The sequence below is a fragment of the Esox lucius genome, chromosome 7, assembly GCF_011004845.1.
Source record: "Esox lucius isolate fEsoLuc1 chromosome 7, fEsoLuc1.pri, whole genome shotgun sequence".
Taxonomy (NCBI): domain Eukaryota; kingdom Metazoa; phylum Chordata; class Actinopteri; order Esociformes; family Esocidae; genus Esox; species Esox lucius.
This window is the reverse complement of record NC_047575.1, coordinates 7,564,387-7,586,791: the sequence shown is the minus strand read 5'-3', so window position 1 is coordinate 7,586,791 and position 22,405 is coordinate 7,564,387. Positions and strand designations below refer to the sequence as shown.

At 41.0% G+C, this 22,405-nt stretch overlaps 1 protein-coding gene and 1 long non-coding RNA gene across 7 annotated transcripts in view; one reads left to right on the top strand and one right to left on the bottom strand.

Moving 5' to 3' along the window:
• The window catches only part of LOC105024646, a 22,955-nt gene extending 7,099 nt beyond the window's left edge, over positions 1-15,856 (bottom strand). The window contains exon 1 of the long non-coding RNA XR_829067.4: positions 15,773-15,856. This is a non-coding gene — a long non-coding RNA (uncharacterized LOC105024646). The remainder of the gene's footprint in view (positions 1-15,772) is intronic.
• On the top strand, positions 14,690-22,405 carry alg13 (ALG13 UDP-N-acetylglucosaminyltransferase subunit). 6 transcript variants are annotated; one of them, XM_010894712.5, is made up of 25 exons: positions 14,690-14,717; positions 15,028-15,141; positions 15,457-15,540; positions 15,634-15,684; positions 15,795-15,841; positions 15,981-16,053; positions 16,666-16,747; positions 16,911-17,079; positions 17,371-17,440; positions 17,533-17,641; positions 17,847-17,911; positions 18,021-18,121; positions 18,464-18,579; positions 18,717-18,957; positions 19,173-19,262; positions 19,400-19,553; positions 19,647-19,791; positions 19,871-19,984; positions 20,180-20,235; positions 20,424-20,501; positions 20,663-20,843; positions 20,927-21,046; positions 21,138-21,178; positions 21,404-21,590; positions 21,684-22,405. In XM_010894712.5, exons 2-25 carry the CDS (start codon positions 15,055-15,057, stop codon positions 21,953-21,955), a joined length of 2,733 nt encoding a protein of 910 aa, XP_010893014.2. In that variant the 5' UTR covers positions 14,690-14,717; positions 15,028-15,054; the 3' UTR covers positions 21,956-22,405. The 6 variants fall into 6 exon arrangements, with proteins under 6 accessions (XP_010893014.2, XP_010893015.2, XP_010893013.2 ...); XM_010894713.4 differs by lacking the exon at positions 14,690-14,717 and having other exon boundaries at positions 14,917-15,141; positions 20,699-20,843; XM_010894711.4 differs by lacking the exon at positions 14,690-14,717 and having other exon boundaries at positions 14,918-15,141; positions 19,409-19,553.

The window sequence follows — 22,405 nt, the reverse complement described above, 5'->3', positions numbered from 1 at the left end:
TGCGCTGCGGATTAATAACCTACAACGGGGCTGTAAAACTCAAAACAATCCCGCCGCTTTCAAGACAGTCAGCAGTAGTGCCCCTTTGAAGTGGCCTTTCACTGTATGTATTCCCTTAACAAGGCTCTGTAGGAAACCACGTGAAGCCAACCTTGTTTCTTTTTTCCTTCAGCCTTTTGAAGTGGAACGTGAGCAAATAGTGTCTGGCCGGTTCTGTGGAGGCTCAGAGGCTAAGAACAATGTGTTTGAACAATGCGTTTATACACAAGCGAAGAATCAAGTTGGTAATACTGCAAAGCTTGTTCCACTTTTCTTTTAGATGAACAGGAGAAAAATGCTACGACAGCTCAATCATTTGCGGGGGGGGGGTGACACCAACAAATGAGAGGAGACGTTAATTTTGCTCGGCAACCACTAAAAATCTGCAAAGGTCATCCATTAATAACTAGCGAGGACTGCAGCTCTGGGGCACATGCCCGTCCCAGACCCAGCAACACATTACACCACGGCTCGCTGACCTGCTCCTTTGTCATCTCTGCTAATTACCCATGATGCCCTGCTTTCCACCACCCATAGTCCACAGGCTCTGGCTTGGCAACAGGATCTGCTCCATATCCTCACCATGCTGATCAACCTCCTGATTGGACTGAAAACAAGCACATTTGGGGTGTCTTTTCTGTGCAATAACATCTTAGAAAATCGTCTTTCAACCGTTGTTAAACTGCATCATCTCTGATACAGCAAAGTGGTAACGGCATGTAGATGACAAATTCGAATTGAGAACAAATAAATTAGAATAAAACTCAAAGTGAACTATATGAAAGTCTTTTTGTTTTAAATTTTCAGATCAGAATGACTGTGATTGCATCTTCTAAATGTCCTATGGACGCTTCTTGGGTCTTTATGCCTGTCTAGCTGTCACACTTTTTTCTTGTTTAAGTCAAAGTGTCTTCAGCTTAATTTTTAATTCCTTAGCGTTTCACCTGGTTCCATTTGGACATACAATTCTGTTACAGCACACATTTGTAAAGGAGAGCGGAACCTCAGTCTGTTAAAAAATTTACCAGCCTGAGAAGGAAAAGTGTCTGTTCAGCAAAGAGTTGGGGACAGGATAAAAGCAATATGAAAACATGTCACCAGTGCACATTGAAAGGCCACTAAATTGTGTCGGCAATGATAAATATGCCTTAAATAAGTTATTTGTACAGTCTATGAGAAAAGACTAGGATGACAACGGTTCCTGAAAATGGACAAACATGGTCGCAGCACACTAGAGCTATTATAAAAGGAATGAATACATTGAGTGTGATATAAATACAAAACACTCAGTGAGCATGTGTGTGAGAATACAGAAAGATGGAGGGGATTGCTGTGAGAATGTCAGCCTCATGGACTGTGTTTGGGATTACTGTTTGTGTATGTACCTAATGTGTGTTGTGGAACTGAATAATTCAAAACAAGCTGGCTAAAAACATCCTTTTGTTTTGTAAAGAATGTCCTTTTATTCATTCACTGCCTAAGACACACCATGAACTAAATCCAACAAACCGACTACCTTCCCTTACAAGCATCTATGCATGGGAATACATGCTAGCATCTATGCATGGGAATACATGCTAGCATCTATGCATGGGAATACATGCTAGCATCTATGCATGGGAATACATGCTAGCATCTATGCATGGGAATACATGCTAGCATTGTTTTTAATGTTCCGCCAGCAGTGACTGAATTCAAATATTGCACACTGATTTAAACAGCCAATCAAAAATGGATATGTTTGGTCACACTTTCCATTAAGTTGCCCTTATTACTATGTATCTAACACAGTAATTCATGAAGTAACAGCATAGTAGTTATAGGAACTACATTATGTAAATTCATGGTAATATGGCAGTCTAGGAATCGGTTATCACATCGTGTGAACAGGGGAAGTGTTGATGAGTTGGCCTTGGTAATATGATGTTCTTACATTTCCCTTCATAGGGTAAGGTTATACCCATTTAAACAGATTAAATATTTTGAAAATGACCAGTAGTTAATGACAGGGTAAGCCTAGTTACACGTATGGAATAACACATAGAAAATTACTACTTAATCACACACTCTTTGTTTGAATGAATGAGCAATAACTGATTTGAACAACTATATTACAATTAAGTTACATACAAAATTATTGCAATTTGTGTTAATTACGTTAGTACCTGCGGACTATTGGGCTTCATATAAAGTGTTTACAAATTGGTATTTTTATACCATGTTTTTCACCATCAATATATTCTTCTTTCATTCATTCTGTGATAAAAATCCAACCTAGGCCCTCATATACAATTGAATCCCATGTTGTTATTATCCCAGGTCAACTTCTGAGGAGGAAATCACATTTTTCACTTCAGCTCATAGATGTTTGTTTTCTAAATTATTAATTTGCCTCCATTGGAGAGCATGAGTGGCTCTAGTGTCTCTGATATACATGAAATAATGCAGACTGATTGAACAAGTGTTTCAGATCAGTCTGCAGTAGAAACAAAAAGTAGACAGCTCTTGGCCCTTAACACTTCAATGCCGTTTTACACTGTATATATGTTAAATGTCCCTAGCCAATGCAAGGGAGAGTCCTGAATGGAGAGAGACAACATACTTTGGCGATTTGATGCCATTAAAGACTGTTTTGGTGGCTGCTAAGCCTGACACTAACCATTATCTTAACATCAATCTAATTCAAAAATCCTGTTTAGGAGAATAGCAAAAATGTTGCAAGAAAGCAATGTAAAACACTCCCACCACTGTGCATGATCCTCCCACTTGTCTCCACTTACTGATATATTCATGCTATGCTTTTAGCCATACTTGATTGTAAATGGAAAGCACGATGCATTATGGGTCATTCTGGGAATAAGAAGTTCATGGGAGAAAAAGCACAACATTAGCTATATTTTCTGAGATCTGACAGATGTTATACTGTATCAATTGGGAAATAATTGGGACATAATGGACTAAAAGAAAATTAACAGTTTCTTTACTCATACCCTCGCTTTCTGTAAAGGATTTTATAACAATTAGCTCAACATCCACGCAACATATAACAACATGAACGCACTTAACTGAAAGTTAGCTAGATGGGAGTGTAACGCTTTCCTCGATTCATTGACTGATAAGATTCATATCTCTATTTTATATATCTCTGCAATTCATTTTTCCAATTCATTTTCAATGCAGGAGCATTCTGAATTCCAATATTTGGTTTTCAGGGTAATTAGCCATTAAGAATCTAAGCAATTTGATTGTTGTACTACAACTTACTTAGCAGTGGCAGTGCTTATGAATTGCACCTGAATTGAGGATTCATTACGGAATCTTAACCACATGAAATGTGTATTGTGTTACGAATTGGAAGCATTAACATCACATATGTTAACTGAAGAAGAAAGAAGAAGAACATCACATATGAACTGCATGCAAAAAGAAAACGATTTTTAAAATATTTTTTGGCATCTTGTAACACATCATGGATAGATGATGTACTACCCAATTGAATGACATGGTACACAAACAAATGGAGTCTTATTTTGTTTCATAAGCAGTTAAGCACCATTTCACAACTACTGGATGAAACGATAGAAAAAACCTGTAGTGCACCTTTAAGATCTAACTGCATCCAGTATTGACAGGGATTTCCCAGAGGGAAAGCAGTGAGGACTTCGTTTCCCAAACTGGGGTTGGGACTAGTTTGATGATTGGGTTGAGAGAAACTGGAAGGAACTAAACTACAGAGAAATGCTGTGTAAAGCAGTTGTAACAAATAACCTTTTTTTCCACAGATATAGCTCTTATTTGCTGCACAATATTATTACTCTTCCTCTTTTAAAAAAAGTTTCTTATCTGATGATAAAATAGTGTTCAGTTTCTATCAGAACCTCTTAGAACAGAGTGGAAGCTGTCCACAGGACAGAAAAATTAAATTGCATGATTATCTTCCTTAATGCATTTTTGGCCATGCTTCCTTCAGATTTAAATACCATTTCAGTCTAAAACTATTTTTTACCTTTGTCTGAATGGCATAGCTCTAAGATCTAAAAGCAAACTGATTGCACTGCAGGCGGAATCAGGGTCTGCCTATCTTCCTGGCCTTCTTCAGGTTCAACCAGCATACAATAATTACATCAAACATCATGTGTCCGCTAACCTAATTGTACTCTAAAATGAAAGTTTAACACATATGAAAGATCTCACATACCATTTGGACATTTCACTCAGATGTTCTTTGAGAGTATAACTTCAGTAAGTCAGGAGTGATGATTAAAGGACTGACAAAGCTCTGCCTAAATGAAGTTACACATGCTTGTTGCTGTCTATGATCAGTAATCATCAGACTGGAGACACATACGGTATATTTCTTCAAATTAAATGTGCTCATAATTGTTTTCCTTCACAAGCGGTAAAGCAGGTTTCAGGGCTGGTATAGGTCAGTCTCTTAACCTTCTTTCCAACCAAAAATGTATTGCTTACCGATAGCAAACTTAACTTTGTATTCAACTCCTTCCAATTTTCAACAGAATATCCTACTTTGAAGTGAAGACTGTGCTCTATTCACGTGAACAATACTCACATCTGACAACCCTATTCAGTCGGTGGATGTACGCCCATTGACTGAGCGGAAAATATGGGCCGCTGCCAAATATTGTTTTGATGGCTTGTTGTAGGCTAGCAAGGCAATCTGAAGATTAAAAACATCTCTTGAATTACAATGACACGCCACAAAATAAAATTAATGTAGTATTTTCATTAAAAGAATTGAGTCTTGGAGTGTTTCACTATCCATTAGATGAGGGGGAAGGGAAACAAGAGAAAGAACCCTGATGCTTGTGTCGGGTACGGCTTTTAGGCAAATACACAGCATCACACCGTGGCCCGATGCAATTCAATCACACTTCCTTCGCGGAGGGGATGGGAAAGCTGCATACCAATGTGGGAATCTAGGGAGAAGTGTTAGAGCTGCCGAAATAATAATTTAGTTATCCAAATAATATGATGCAATTGACTCGAGTTCACAAATAAAGTAAGATTAATGTAATATGTTACAAGTTAGGCATAGAAAAAAGTCACTCAACCAGATTATGTTTGTAATCCCAGTGTTTTGGAAGACTAGCCGACGTTAAAAAAAAATCGCCAACAGCTCAAGATTGATTTATAGCCTACATTTTTGGAATATAGCAACCTCAATTTGTATTTTATTTTGTGTCAAAATGGGCTACTTTTCAAAGGCCATAGGAAGGCCGATCACACCCCTTCTAACTTCCAAAACTAAGGCTGCTGTTCATTTATATCAGAAACACACGTTGCATCTGATTTATGAATAGCCTTGAATTGAAACGTCTTCAATTGAGAACAGCTGGCAACATTAACATAGTCTACCAGTGGTTAATAAATACAGCCGCAAGCACCTCTCATTGCAGTATCAGATAAAGGGCTGGGAAATGCTTTAATCTGTGTATGTTTTTTAATCAACCTCTCAAGATAAAAGATTTTTAAACAATTATATTGCTCTTTATTATATTTACCTAGTATGCATACTATGTGCATAAGGGATTTTGCTACAATTGAATTCATAAACAAACCATTTAACCTAATAAGCTGACAGATTAAACCTTTACATCAAAGGAAGAGTTTTAATTTAGGTAAGATCATTGTTTGACAAAGTAAATAGGCTCAATGCTCAATGCCAATTTAACTGGATTTTATCATGAACAAGATCTATTTTTATTTGATAAATATGAAATGCTATAGGCTATATTCAAATAGAACGGCCGAATATTGTAGTAATAAAAAATAAGGGGCATAAGTTTTATTGAGTTGTTTTTTTTCTTCCTCATTTTCTTTTCTCTTTCAATTTGAGCACCTTGCTGCCAGATGTTCATTATCGTGGCACCGAACGAAAAAAAAGATTAGGCCTCTTTTGGGAATCGAATATAAAGAGATGAGGAATGACGTGACTGTATATCCCAATAGGCAACAAAGAACTACGTGAGACGGTACAGACAGAAAACAGCAAGCACCTTTAGTGGGTGGGATTTGCGTTAAGATTTGTTTTCATGGATTAACACATTTTTTGAAATGACAAACAAACGACTTATACATTTGTACATCTAATAATGTGGTAATTGTCATATGTAGGTTATACATAAATGTTCTTAATGATTTTTAAAGCAGTGGTGTAGGTCAAACGTTTAAGTTTTGTGCCTGCATCCGTAATTGGACTACCAAGTGCAAATATACGTTCTAGACTTTTTCTATTATTACGTTTTCAATTAATTTGAATAAAACAGATTTATGGCTAACATGCTCTTGCCCCAACTCATATTTTTCTCAACATTAGTTTAAATCGTATGGCTTTGAATTTGAAAAACCAACCAACGCGCGAGAGAAAGATGGCCACTCGAAGCATTTCTCTTGAGCTTTTCTGCCATCGTGTGGACATTTCAAAGAACTATGTTTGATTGTTCTAATTAACAATGTCCGGTTTTCATTGACATTCAAGTCTCCATGAAGCCTACAAAGGCAGACACATTTTGATATACATATTTTCAATTAACCACTCCTGTAAGGTCTGGAAAATATATAATATCAAAAGATTTTATATGATTTTTTTATAATAACAGAATAGTTGAAAAACTCACCCTCATGCTTGATATGACCAGTCGGATTTTTTTTGCCCAGATAGAGTGGTCAGTACAGTAATTCAAATTTACCTCACAGACTCGATTAGATGATAGGAGTGTATAGAGCCCTCCCCTTAACCAGATGAACAGTCATTGGTCTACTATGATCAAATTAGAATTGCGACGCTATGCCGCACCATAAGCAAAAATTATATATAGGAATATTTCAATAAAACGGAAACATATTTACATATACTTGCTGAATATATTTAGAAAATAAACAAATTAAATACATTTAAATATATTACGGAAATACATTTGTAAAATAAATCCCACTGTCTGTACTGGCATATTTCAATGAATCAAGTCACTGCATTCTGATATAAACATGTATCTAAAAATATATAATATAGTTGACATATGTAAATATAGTTTATATATTGTTAACCACCACCAAAGCCAACACAAACTGTTTATCCCCATTGGTGCATTGGTTTCACTGCTACATTTTTTTAACCATTTATATTGTGGAAATATATATTTTGGATTGCAACTGGACCTTAAACACAAAAGTCAAAATCATCTAAAGCATATTCATAGTCATTCTAAAGTTCTGTTAACTTAACTTCAAACTGTATTTTTGGCACTGAATCACCACAAACTTCACACATAAATCCAATATGTTTTTGTTGGACTCAATGAACCAGCTAAATAGTAAATGGCTAGGCAAACTTTACATTCATTCTTTTTATGGAGGTTCCAAACATACAGTTCGCTGGAGAAATGCATATTCATATTTTGGTTGGGATAATAGGTAGACATTTTTTTTAATCACTTGAGCAAAACAAGAATTTAGGCCTACCTTCTTGAAGATGCAATGTGTTTGCATAGATCCAGCACATTTAAAGTTTGTTCGTAAGGTATTCATAAGTTGCAGTTCAAAGGACTCTACAAAACACAATATTTTGCCTTTCATTTTCATATCAGCTTGTGGATTTTAATTAGCTAGTAGTTGTTAATAGGGCAGACCCACACATTGAGCCCTTTAACTCATGTAAAACAAATTCATGCAGCACAGTAAATTGGTCTGCAATGTAGGTCCCATAATAAACACAATAATTACAAACTATATTTTGTAAGAACCTTTAAAATATATTTTTTTTGATCTTTAATGAGCCTTCTCAGCTCCCTTTTAATATTGTTAAGTATGATGAAGCACACAAATTAGTACTTGATATATGCTACACAAACAAGTTTAATTAATGGTTCTTCTTTTAACTGCAGGCCCCAACCAAAATATTCAGCAGATCATCTTACTACCTCATTCTCTGTTCTTATCTAATTCCTTTTTCCCCCATCCCCTAAGGTAGATCCTTCCAGTAACAAAAGCCTATTATAATCTAATTTCAAAAGTTTTTGAGATACCCCTAAGAAAAACATTATACCATACTATGCTCTTACTAGTATTACTACTATTTATTCACAGCTTTGTCTTTTACTTGTAGTGCGTTTGGCAATGTATACTACAGTATGCATAAGCAAAACACAGAAAACTGTAGCATGTACTGGAGTATACTATCAGTATAACAATATTAACTGTAGTACAGCTACTAAATGTATTCAACTATACAGCATTGTCATATTTGCTCTATGTTGTATACCGTGGTATTTCTTGTAGTTTACTGAAATATTTACTGTATATAGTATAATGTAGTATAATGTAAGACATAGTACATCTACTATATTTACACTAGTGTTCACTACAGTGTTCTTTAGGAAAACATCACAGTCATCATCAAAAAGGCAGCATCAATTGTAATCTCCCAGCCTATCCTGCACCGGTATACATCAATCACTGAAGTCCATCCCGTCTTGTTTGGGACGGCCCTCTGCAGATGTAAACTGTAACAGATTGTACAGTTCGCAGAAAGGGCAATCGACTGCCACCTGCCCTTCATTGAGGCTCTTCATGACTCTAGGGCTAGAAAGCGGGGAAGAAAGATCATTGCTAACCCCTCCAACCCCAGTCACCCACTGTTCCAAAAAGTCCTCATCTGGCAGGGGGTACAGGTCAATCATGACCAAATAATCCAGCCACATGAACAGTTATTTTTTGTATGATGTAGCCTCGAGTAACCGGCCTTGTGCCCCACAAAAAATAGGACTACTGCTAGCCCCGTCAAGAAAGCTGTTAACTACTAATTAAATAGCTGCAAAACAACTCCAAAAACTCCCTAAATCAATTAGCAACTGCACATCAATTGTAATTACTGTAAACATCATGTTTTACATGACTGTATATAAATGTTGGTTTAAGTATATTTTCTATATCTTGGCCATGTTCTCTACCTTGGCCATGTTCTCTAACAGCACTTTCAAACCAAGACAAGGCCCTGGGGCCTGTTCAATCTGGCCTGTGAGAGGTTTTAGAAAAACCATCCAAATAAATGCGTACAACACAAACCTTTAAAAAGAGATTAAAGCTGAGTATATATTATTATTGAACTACAGTATACAGTCTACACACCCCTGTTAAAATGCCAGGTTTTTGTGATGTAAAAGAATGAGACAAAGATAAATCATATCAGAACTTTGTCCACTTTAAATGTGACCAATAATGTGACCAATTCAGTTGAAAAACTGAAATCTTCAAGGGGGAAAAATTCAAAACAAAAACCTTAAAATAAACTGGTTGCATAAGTGTGCACACCATCTTATAATAGGGATGTGGCTGTGTCCAGAATTAACCAATCACATTCAAACTCATGTTAAATAGAAGTCATTACACACCTGCCATCATTTAAAGTGACTCTGATTAATCACAAATAAAGTAGCTAGTAGGCTATTCCTGACATTTTCTTAGTTGCATCTCAGAGCAAAAGCCATGGTCTGCAGAGAGATTCCAAAACATCAGAGGGATCTCATTGTTGAAAGATATCAGTCAGTTGAAGGGTACAAAATAATTTCCAAAGCATTAGATATACCATGGATCACAGTGAAGACAGTCATCATCAAGTGGAGAAAATATGGCACAACAGAGACATTACAAAATTGTTCAAAAGACGAGAAGAAAACTGGTCAGGGAGGCTTCCAAGAGGCCTACAGCAACATTAAAGGACCTGAAAGAATTTCTGGCAAGTACTAGTGGTGTGCTACATGTGACAACAATCTCCCCTATTCTTCATATGAATGGGCTATGGGGTAGGGTGAGAAGACGGAAGCCTTTTCTTACAAAGAAAAACATCCAAGCCCAGCTGAAGTTTGCAAAAACAAACATCAAGTTCCCCAAAAGCCTGTGGGAAAATGTGTTATGGTCTGATGAAACGAAGGTTGGACTTTTTGGCCATAATTCCAAAAGGTATGTTTGGCACAAAAACAACTCTGCACATCACCCAAAGAACACCATACCCACTGTGAAGCATGGTGGTGGCAGCATCATGCGTGGGGGCTTTTTTACTTCAGCTGGAACCAGGGCCTTAGTAAGGCAAGAGCTAATTATGGACAGATCCAAATACCAGGCAATTTTGGCACAAAACCTTCAGGTGTCCATTAGAAAACTGAAGATGAAGAGGAAGTTCACCTTTCAGCATGGAAACGACCCAAAGCACATCCAAATCCACAAGCATGGCTTCACCAGAAGAAGATTCATAATTTGGAATGGCACAGCCAGAGCCCAGACCTGAATCCAACTGAACATCTGTGGGGTGATCTGAAGAGGGCTGTGCACAGGAGGTCCTTGCAATCTGACAGATTTGGAGCTCTTTTGAAAAGAAGAGTGGGCAAATATTGCCATGATGTGCCATGCTAATAGACTCCTACCCAAAAAGAGTGCTGTAATGAAAATCAAAAGGTGCTTCAACAAAATATTAGTTTAAGGGTGTACACACTTACGCAACCAGGTTATTGTGTTATTTTTTCAAAAGTATTTAAACCATGAGACATTTTTATATAATGATGTTTAGTACTTGTTTGTATATGCTATGGGTCTGTGAACCATTAACAACAGTCCCTCCAAGGCCTGTGCTGCAGCCATGTACAACCATGTTTCCCAAAAAGTTGGGAAACTGCAAATGTAAATAAAAAAAAGAATGTAATGACGTGCAAATCATTTAAACCCTATGTTCAATAGAAAATAGTAAAGAAAACACATGAAATGTTGAAACTGAGACATTTTATTGTTTCTTGAAAAATACACCGATCAGCCACAACATTATGACCACTGTGAGGTGAAGTGAATAATACTGATAATCTCGTCATCATGGCACCTGTCAGTGGGTGGGATATATTAGGCAGCGAGTGAACATTCTGTCCTCAAAGGTAATGTGTTAGAAGCAGGACAAATGGGCAAGCATAAGGATCTGAATGACTTTGACAATTACCAAATTGTGTTGGCTAGACGACTGGGTCAGAACATCTCCAAAACTGCAGGCCTTGTGGGGTGTTCATGGTCTGTAGTGGTCAGTATCTATCAAAAGTGGTCCAAGGAAGGAAAAGCTGTGAACCGGTGACAGGGTCGTGGGCAGCCAGGGCTCATTGATGCACGTGGGGAGCGATCCAACAGATGAGCTACTGCAAGGGACAAGGCCAAAGAAATCCCTGTATGCAAGGGACAAGGTTGAAGAAATCCCTGTATGCAAGGGACAAGGCCCGAAAACCAATACTGGATGGTCGTGATATTTGGGCCCCCAGGCGACACTGCATTAAAACCAAATTATTCTGTAGTGGACCTCACTGTATGGGCTCAAGCACACTTCCGAAAACCACTGTCTGTGAAAACAGCATGCCACTGCGTCCACAAATGCAAGTTAAAACTCTACTATGCAAAGAAGAAACCATAAAGAAGATCTAGAACTTCTGCCGCCTTCTCTGGGCCCGAGCTCATTTAAGAGGGACCAGAGACGAAGTGGAAAACTGTCCTGTGGTCTGACAAATCAAAATTCTAAATTATTTTTGGGAATCATGGATGCCACATCCTCCTGACTAAAGTGGAGAGGGACCATCCAACATCTTATCAGCACACAGTTAAAAATCCAGCATCTGTGATGATGCACATTAATGCACATGGCATGGGTGACTTGCACCCATCACGCATCTGTGAAGGTACCAATAATGTTGAACAATATGTACCGGTTTTGGAGCTACATATGCTTCCATCCAAACAACATCTTTCAGGGAAGGTCTTGCTTATTTATGCAAGACAATACCAAACCACATTCTGCACATATTGCAACAGCATGGCTCTGTAGTAAAAGTGTCTGGGTGCTAAACTGGCCTCCCTGCCGTCCAGACCTGTCGCCCAGTGAAAACATTTGGCACATTATGAAACAAAAAAGGCAACAAAGGTGACTCTGAACTGTTGAGCTGCTGAAATCCTAAATCAAGGGAATATATTTCACTTTCAAAACTAAAGCAATTGGTCTCCTCTGTTCCCAAAAGCTTGCAGAGTATTGTTAAAAGAAGAGGTGTTGCTACACAGTGGTAAACATGCCCCTGTCCCAACTTTTTTGAAACATGTTGCTGGCATCAAATTCAAAATGGGCATGTATGTTTCCAAAAACAATAACATTTCTCAGTTTCAACAATGGATATGTTGTCTTCATACTATTTTCAAATAAATATCGGGATAAACAATTTGCAGATCATTGCATTCTGTTGCGTCCTAACGTTTCTGGAAACGGTGTTGTAGTTTCTGCTTGTTTCAGGACCTATTTGGATTCTTGTCTTGACCATGTGAAAGGAATGCTCTTTTGTATTCAGATTAGATGATTGACTTGTTCATGTTTTGAACCTGAAAAACCCATAGGTAGCTATGGCAATGTGTTTGGGATCATCCTATGTGCAAAACCTATGAATATATAGGCATTTGGTTGTATGAGTAGACCAGATGTTTCATTACACTTTGGACATCATCTGGTAGTTGTCATCAGCAGTTACATTATCAATAAAAATGAGCTATAGATGTGGAAAACTTAAAAGCTCCTCTAATATATTTCACAGATGAGGTGGTGTCCTTTTTTTCTCCAGACTTCTGCCATATCTCTGGTATGTTAATCTTCATCTCATCTGTCCAAAATACCTGTACTCCGCAGACTCTTTTAGATACTTTTCAGGCAACCAGTTTTTTAGGCTGACTAGTGTTTTTGCATCTTGCAGTCCAGCCTCTGTAATTTGGCTGATTAAGTATTTTGTGGGTGGCAGTGGTTGAAATATCCACGCCTAACTTTTGGAGTGTTGGCCTGTTTTTTTCTTTCTTCATTATAGTGATTATTCTTTGGTCATCCGTAATATTGATTTTCCTTGGTCTATCGGGTCTTTAGCCATTGCTTATCCAACAAGTGTTCTTTCATCTTAATGTACCAAAAAGTTGATTTGTGCACACTAATATTTTGCCTATGTCTGACTGATTTTTTCAGATCTATCTATCTCCTGATGGCCAACTTGAGATGGACTGACACTTTTTGGTCCTTATGTCATTGGACACCAGCAACACAGACTCATACATAACTGAGTTATGAACTTACTGTACCGTTAGCTCACCTCACTGCTAGCTTGAAATGTTGATGATAGGGCTATCCAGTTGGTCAATTTTGTATAGCTCAAACAGTTGGAACATTGTCAAGGATGGCGATCATGTGAAGCAGAGGATCTTGAGTTTGAGTGGGGCCAGGTGAACCGTCAGTGGAGGAAGCGAAACCGCACAGCACGTGATCTTAGAGCAGTGCTTTCCAATCCTGGCCCTGGGAACTTCAAGGGGTGCACGTTTTTGTTTTTGCCCTAGCACTCACACACCTGATTGACTAGGGGAGGTCTGACGATTGACTAGGGGAGATCTGACGATTGACTAGGGGAGGTCTGACGATTGACTAGGGGAGGTCTGACGATTGACAAGGGGAGGTCTGACGATTGACAAGGGGAGGTCTGACGATTGACTAGGGGAGGTCTGACGATTGACTAGGGGAGGACTGACGATTGACTAGGGGAGGACTGACGATTGTCTAGGGGAGGACTGACGATTGTCTAGGGGAGGACTGACGATTGACTAGGGGAGGTCTGACGATTGACTAGGGGAGGTCTGACGATTGACTAGGGGAGGTCTGAAGCTTAAACGGGTTATATTTGACAAGGGGAGAGCTGATACTTGACCAAGGGACGGGTGACATTTGACTAGGGGAGGTTTGATGTCTGAGGAGGAAGAAGGACAGTGTTCCTGGGGAGGAAGGATAATGTTCCTAACATGGATGCTGTATTTGCAAGACATGTGAACGCCATCCTTGACAATATTCAAAGGTACCAGTTGGATAGTCCCATCTGCGACATAATCAAGTTAGCTCTGGAGTGGGCTTATGGTGCTTTCTAAACTCCATTACAAGAACATGACAGGAATAGATGCCACTGAAGACACTGGTCACTACGTACACAGACAGTGTCAGGCATCTTGTACTCGCTGTTTACTTTGCGGATCAAAACAATTGTTTTGTTTCTACCTGTTAGTTATTTGCCTGGTGTCCCAAGTCTCAAATAGCCTCTTATTAGAAGTATTTTGATCCACCAGGACAGGAGTTGCATAACTACGTTCTACAATATACTACAACATTCTGTACCAAGTACTGCACGATTGAGGGGTAGCCTACTAACTATAGCACGGTTGGGAAACATTTTGGCTCGAGGGCAACATTGGATTTTAAAAGCACCTTTCCCTCCAATGTTTGTAAAAATCCAATTGTTTTACACACATTCGATTATCATTTAGACATTCAAAATGGATCTGAAGTTGTTTTTACCAATGAATGTTTTTCCCCTCAAACTTAACTAGCTGCATTGAATCAGATCGTTTGCCCAACCCTGAACTTTTCAACTACAGAATACGTGGCGTAGTATTCTACAGCAAGTTGTAGTATTTTCTGTACCAGAGCCATTTATTTATTTCTTGCATTTTTCTATTTGGTGACGAATTAACTGCAAATGTGTATAGCACATGAAAATCCGGGAAACGTACTCCTCCGCCAACTCCTTGCGCCACTCATCTGCCAATTTTAGAGTGGAGCAACCTTTGAAACAGTGAGGAACAGAATGTTTACATTTAACGTTTTAATGTTCTGTATACATATATCTATAACACCTGAAGTTAGACCAGGGTCCTCATTCAATTTCGGCTGTCACTTAGTGTAACCAATCAAATACAAGAATTTTCGAAACTGTTTTGGACGTTTTTCTGGCAGTGACGGAGAAATTCATTTAATTAGTGTTAACTTATAGCACCTGTTTCCCTTTCCACACTCGGAAGGAAACTCGTCTTTGTCTTCTATGCAGAAAGTTATGAGGCTTCGCATATTTATTGTGTTTTATTAACAATTTCTTTAAAATGCAGAAACCTTCGAAAAAGTATTTTGTAAACATGGACGAGTATCTAGCCAGCATCGGTCTCTATCGGAAAATGATGGCTCGAGACGCGTCTTGTCTATTTCGAGCTGTCTCTGAACAGGTAAGCTAAAGCTAGTTTACATAGCGTAAAATTGAGAAACTGTTTCTAAATAATAAAATGAATGATTGGCTACTTCAGAGTTGACTAAATTCCTGGTATCACCATAGGCATTGACCTTTCCTAAAGAAAAAACAAAGGTCGCTTTAACTCCTAGCAATTTGACTCATTGAGGGTCCGAGTTCCAAAAACTATCGTCTACTAAAGTTTACTGTTAAGTTATGGACACAATTTGGAAAATAAATGTACAGTCCACATGGAGCGGAGATATGGTGTAATACACATGCGATTGTATGTAATCAAATCTTGCATATTTAGCTTTATTACTCTCAGAATTACCAACAAAAGATAAGGAAAGACTGTGTCACCTTCATGCGAGCAAACCGATGCCACTTCGAACCTGTAAGTTGACTTTAATTTTGCCAGTCACTATACAGAGCAAGTCTAATTTACAATGTAAGTCAATGATCTTTTGTCATGACGTCCTTAATCTAGTTTGTTGAGGGGTCATTTGAGAAGTATCTGGAACGTCTGGAGGACCCCAAGGTCTGTTTCCATTTGTTTTAAAAGCATATTGCGTAATCTGTGTAAAAATTAGACCATAAATTGTATATAGATAATTATGTATACATACCCTTACATCAGTTTTTCGCCAGGAAACCGCCGGCCACGTTGAGATTAAGGCGTTGTCGTCACTGTACAGGTACGTACTGTACAGCGCTTTGCCCACCAGGCTGGGATAATGTCAAACGTGATATGGCAAATGAGATGCGCATTACTTGTGTTAAGTGTTAATGCAACTTGAAAGAAGTCAGTGTCCTCATATTTTGGCTGTGTGGCAGGAGGTGCTTTCACATATATAGGTACCCCGGGAAGCCACCAACTGTTATAACTGACCAAGAGTATGGCGCAAAGGTAAGAATGTGTGGTTAATCACCACCTCCACGTAACCCGAGGCTCTGACACATTTCACATGACTGATTATTTGACATTACTGAATGACATTGCTGATTGAACCAGGTGTGTGGGAATGGGTGCGGCGACTTGCTTGACTAGGGTTTGTCCACCAGAGGGGGGGATTTCATCTTTTGACACATTAATGTTTCAAAGTGAAACATTTCACCTTTTTCAGTTTGGTGACTTTTTATCAAAATGTAATTACATTTCTACCATTTGATTGGAAAACACCACATCTGGAAACAATGCAAAATAATTGAGGATAAAGTTTGGAAATGCCTTTCCATTGTGGTGTTTATTATACTCCAAATGATCAATGATTATCAAATAAAAGATGCAAAAAGAATGGTATCTCTAGCCAGCTTTGGACATTATTTAGGAACAGGATTTAAGGCAGTTTGTTGAATTGCTAAACCTTATGGGAGAAAACCATGCATTACAATTTGCACTATTCTGGAACTAACCTGAATTTTGTCCAATAGGAAATGTAAAAACTGTCCCTGTCTGATTTGTTGTTTGTACAATTTGTATTTTGAGGAAACAACATCACTGCTCTTGTGACCATTGCAGATTTTGCTGTGTTGCTCTAACAATGGCCACTATGATATAGTCTACCCCAGGAACTACCCGATGGCGGCTGCTCTGTGTCAGGGTACATACACTCACGCTCCTACCACAGTTCAGAGGAACCGGCGAATTCTTCTCTCCTTTGTCGAATTCCTACATTGAGCAACTCGTTGTAATAAATTTTTATGAAGTCTAGTTCCATGTTTGGTGATGAGGAATTATTGACACTGTGTTTTAACTGAATCCAGCCGTGTTGTACGAGGTGTTGTACACACGAGTCCTTGGGGTTGAGGAGGAGGAGCTGCAGGGAGCCCTGGATGGGTTCCGTGGCGGAGGTCGTAGCTACAGGAACAGCCTGTCTGTGTGCAGCGAGGACGCCGGCTATGATGTCCCCGAGGACCGGGGCCAAACTCAGAGGTGAAGTATTGCTCTTACACAATCCTATAGAGGTCCTCTTGACGAAACCCAAGTCTTAGAGGTTACCAGCTACCCATGGGATGCCCACATTCCTCAGGCAGGTTTCTGTAATACACTTCAGTCTTTCTCATAATAAAACCGTCACCTTACAGTAGTTGGTTTGGAGTTTAAAATAAATTGTCAAACAGAACCACATTTCAAAGTATGATGTGTAATTCCATAATGAGTGAAATTACGGGGGAAAGAACGAGGGTCTGAGTATTTGTATTTGTTTTTCTTGTACCCTGGTAGGGATGACTGGGAGCTGAATGGGCAGAATCGCCCGGATGACAGAGCCAGACCTGGAGCAGAGGAAGTTAAGGTGTCAACCAAGTTTTAATGACTTATCTTCTAGGGTTGATATTTTTAAATGTTAGTGTAGAATTTAGTATCATTAATTTCTCTCTCCCTAAGACTCCAGATGGACCAACAAAACTCTCTCTCCCGTACAAGGTGCTCAAAGCCCTGGATTTTGAGATGTACAGAAATGTAGAGTTTGATGTTTGGCATGACAGCCGAAAAGGTATGCTATATTGCTCCCTTTGTTTTGGGAGGACTTGGGTTTTTCTTGTGGTGAAGGGGAATAGTTTGTCTTAGTCATAAAGAGCATGTTTCAATAGATGATGTTATCTGTGCAGAATATTCAGTGTTCAATCTTGTACCACACATGGATTTTTGTGTCAAGTTGAGTAGTTGTGTAATGACACATTTTTATTTCTTTGGAAAAGAAATGCAGAAAACCAAATATATGGTGTTTGCTGGAAGACAGTACTTTTTGGGTGACAAGTGTCAGGTAATCTAATTTAATCACACATTCTAAGCGTCAGCAAACCTTTTTTTGTGCCAAAACATACACCGAACATACTCCAAAGGCCCTGAGGCCAGTCTGTCTTTTTATGCAGGTTCGACTTGACCCAAAAGGGAAGTATTACAATGCCTTCATTCAGGAGGTGGGCACTCACCCCAGTGACGTGACCGTGTTCATCGAAGAGCTTGGAGAAAAGTGAGTTCAGATAAAGCTCTGGGAAAAATGGAGACCACTGCACCTTTTTCTTTCTAAAAAGGTTGAAAAGGAAGGTTTTGAGTGAGGAAGTGAAGGGTTTAAATTTAACGCATCTGTTCCTCACTCAAAACTTTCCTTTTCAATCTTTTTGCAAAGGAAAGAAAGTGCAGTGGTCTAAATTTTTTTCCGGAGCTGTATACAGAACCATCAGTGTTTGCTCATTTAAACATTCTGACCCATGCATCATCCAAGTGAATGTCAGATGGATTCTAGATGAAGCAAGTGGCATTCTAACAAAGTACCCTTTTCAATATTTGTGACTTTTCTGACTTCATTTTTCAGGCATCTTGTTTCTCTAACTAACTTCAAGCCTGTTAACCCTGTCCCCGCCTGGAACATCACCCCAAGCCGCAAGGGTCCGTCATACAGCCGACCTGAGCAGTATCCAGGAGAAATGGGTCTGCACACCGTTTATCCTGCAGATAGTCTTGGGATTTTTGAGTGCTGGAGATTGCATTTGCCTTAACAGTGACTTGTCAAACAGTGCAGTGCATAGATGTACAGCTTCTAACTGCTTGTCCCCCACGGCCCCCAGACTCGGAGATGAGGGGACGGCGGCGTTTCTTTAAGAAGCCCAGAGGGAAGGAGATGCTGATGGTGTCTTACAGTCGCCCCCAGCCTGGCCTGCCTCCCCGCTTCCAGCCGGGCTCCAGCAGCATCCCAGTGGGCCGCTCCCCTGGTGTGCATGGCCCCGCCCCACCTCCTGGGACCCTTCCCTACGACCACTATCACCCACACCCTCCGCCCAGGCCTCTGAGGGGGTACGGCCCACCCAGGTCAGTGTCCTCACTGCTCCAGCAGTCAAACGGCATGGTCGATGGGTGTCACTCAAACCCTTTTAACATTGCAGTCAAACGAAGTCTCTGTGCTGCACCAATTCTGTATTTTTGTTGTCCAGTTTGGGAAATTAGGCTTCCACGTCTGTCTGTATTCTGTTGGTGTCTATGCTGTTGCTTATCTGGGTCAGACATGTAGCCTGTTTCCTGAACAGGCATCACCTCATTGGGCCAGAAGTGACATACTACACACACCCAGGCAAACGCTGCTACCAGAGCTTGAACAACTACTCATTCAGGTCACGGTAATGGGCACCTTATAACTGTCTCCTGAGGAAGTGTTCAGCAGCCATTTTGAGCTACCGTATCTTAGGACGGTCTTGTATACATTTTGTCCCCACCTGAAGTGAACGAATGTTGTGGTTACTTACGTGTCTTTGAGCTCCTGCAGCCGAAGCAGGCGACCGATGCATCCCATCAACGAGTGCCAGTTCAGCTACGTCCCCGAAGCCGGGGAGGAGGCACAGGACATGGAAGGAACGATTCCCTTCTACGAGATCGAGGAGAGCGACGAGACCGCTTTCCCTTCCCTGCCGGTAATTTACAGGGAGGCCCTCAGGGTTTAAACTCGCCTGGCAGCATGAGGAGGTGCCTGAAGCTGACTCGCTGTCTCCTTTTGGAACCTTCAGGGACAGGCCATGGGGAACCGCATGGTTCCATCCGCCACTACCTACTGGGTGCCGGGAGGCCCGAGCCCCATACCCACGTCCGGCAAGCAGGCCATGACCTCATCCGAGGAGGATGCCGACGAGAGGAGCAACGGTGGCGACCAGGGTAGGACGGCCGTTAACGTGTCACCCGTGTGGTGGAGTGGGAATGTCAATGGGAACTCAGTGTTGTGGATCTGTCTCAGGTGACTATTCGGAGGAGTACGTGTATACTGCTCAAGGTGAGTGTGTTGACTTCGCCTGCTCTGATGTCTATGAAGATGTCTATGAAGTCCATGGAGAGCCCATAGGACGAACTGGTAGGGCAGTACTTGTACATTTCATTGGATTCTGCTCTGTAGATGATTGTGATGAATACTTAGGTTGAGACAGATTAGGATGTTTAGTCGCCTAACTGGTGTATTTTGGCAGCATTGCCAGTTCACAGTATGGAGAGCCCTTGTACATTATTGATGAAAGTGCACACTTATCTCTGGAGTTTCTTCATCTTGCAGAACCAGGGTTCCAGAGTCCATCTGTCTATGCTGCGGCTGAGTCCACTGCCAACCTGGTGCGCTTCTGGTTTTAATCAACTCTGATGTTATCGTAACTCACTGGTTTCTGTCAAATGGGGCTAATAAAAGTTAATTTCACATGGGATAATTAATATTCATTGTACCATTTCCAATGACTGTCCATTTGACATGCTTATTGAGGCTGGTCTGGTCTCCATTCTTGTCTTCCTGCCTGCCTTTCCAGACCATTCAGGAGGGTGGATCTCGTGCCGGCTCACCACAAGAGGGCGTAGCTACCTACAGCTATTCACACTCCCAGCAGGTAGCCTACTGGACACTTGACAATTAGCAAGTGCTCTAATACACATTTTAGTGGAATATATTTCAGGTGTATAGTTTTTACTCGGCTGCTTATAAATGTTGTACTGGAGGTGTTTTTTTCAGGGGGGGGGAATGCTGAGTTTCATCTAGATATTTCCTCAGGTGGTGGTCAAGTCATCCGTTATCCCCTCCTCACAGCCTGTCAACACGGCTCCTGCAGCCATCTTCACTTCCAACTCCTCGTCCTCCTCCAGCAGCTCTCAGACCCCGCCCACACCCATGACTCCATCCTCAAACCATCCTCAGGGGGCCCCCGGGCCTCTGCACGCTATGAGCAGACCAGGTGTCCACTCTGTAGCCTTACTTGGTAGCTGGGTTATACCATATCAGGGCCTGATCATAATGATTTCACATCTCTCTTGTCAGTTTTATCCATGCACTTTCCCCCATCCACTCCCTGGTTCGTCAATGAGATGGGGGAAACCGTCAGCGTTGCACCTCCTCCACCTTACTCCTATGACCCCAACGGCAGTGACTTGCCACGAGGTCAGGAAAAGCTGGCCAACGTGTGTTCAAGTTGTAAATGTCTAAATAGTCCAAATGGAACAAGTAACTAAAGCTAATTCTCTTTCTATAGATTGCAAGGTCCTACAGTATTACTTTAATTTAGGAGTCCAAGTAAGTGAACCTAATAAGTATCTGGGCTACCCTCCTGTAGGATTATGCTCCAAACCCAGATTTAAGTCATCCTTCAATGGGTTAACTGTTAGAATCTGGTGTGCTCTATTAGGTTTGGAGGTAGATATCTACAGGACTGTAGGTCTCCTGTGACTGATTGAGTGGCTTGAGGGAAACCGTTACTGGACACAATGTAAATGTCATTGTCATGTTTTGTCGGGTCAGTGGTACCAGCAGAGCTACTGGCACTCACTGGTTCAGATGCAGCCACTGTATCAGCAGCCAGGCACTGAGCAGCAGCAGTTCCAGGCCTACCCGCTGGCATCCGTTCCCTCGGACCACACCGTCCCCCAACCCTTCCCGGAGCCGGGGAGAACCGGGCCCGACGGCCAGGGAGACGTTCAAGCCAATGGTCAGCGGCAAATTTATCAAATCCACCCAAAAGAAGACGTTAAAACCTGTCGTGATTTTTGTCCTCACCCCTTGACCTTTTCCTGCCCCCCAGGCACACCCCTGACCATGGACCCTCCCGCAGCAGGAGGCCCGGGCACAGTGTTCTACCCCCTGGTTCAGGAGCCGTGCAGCCAACCCCCCCACCATGCCTACGAGCCTTATGTCCCCATGCTGTCTGCCACCTACCACTACCTCACGCCGTGGAACTCAGGCCCCGCCCAACCCCGCGTGCACGCCTCCTACTGCCCCTCCACCAATCACCCAGTCAGTTACATCACGGCAGGCACACACCCAGGGCACTTCATCCCTCCCCCCAGCATGTAACCTGTCACTGCCGACACACCCACACCCTGGACACTTGACCACCCCCGCTCCCCAAAATGTAGGCGGGGAACCCTTCATCCCTCCCCACTCATGTCCCCCTGTTCCTAATAACGTTAATTTAATTTGTGTGTAAAGTGTTCCACAGCTCCTCTGTTCAAGTTTGACAGTTTGAAGTTTGCCAGTCTGTGGCTGTTAAGAAATGGGTCCCTGTGACTACAGTGAACCACTTTTCACCAGACACAACAAGCCCCTGGTCACTTGTAGTGTCCAATGTAAATGCTGTCCTTAGGGGATGCACCTCTCAAAGACGGGAGGAAACCCTGACCGAGGTTACTGGGCGTCATTTCTGAAGCAGCCTCTGTTCTTTCCTCCGTGTTTAGGGGATGTTTATGTTAATGTATTATTTATGTTTTATGTTCATGTGTAATAAAAAAAAAAGTATTTTTCCCA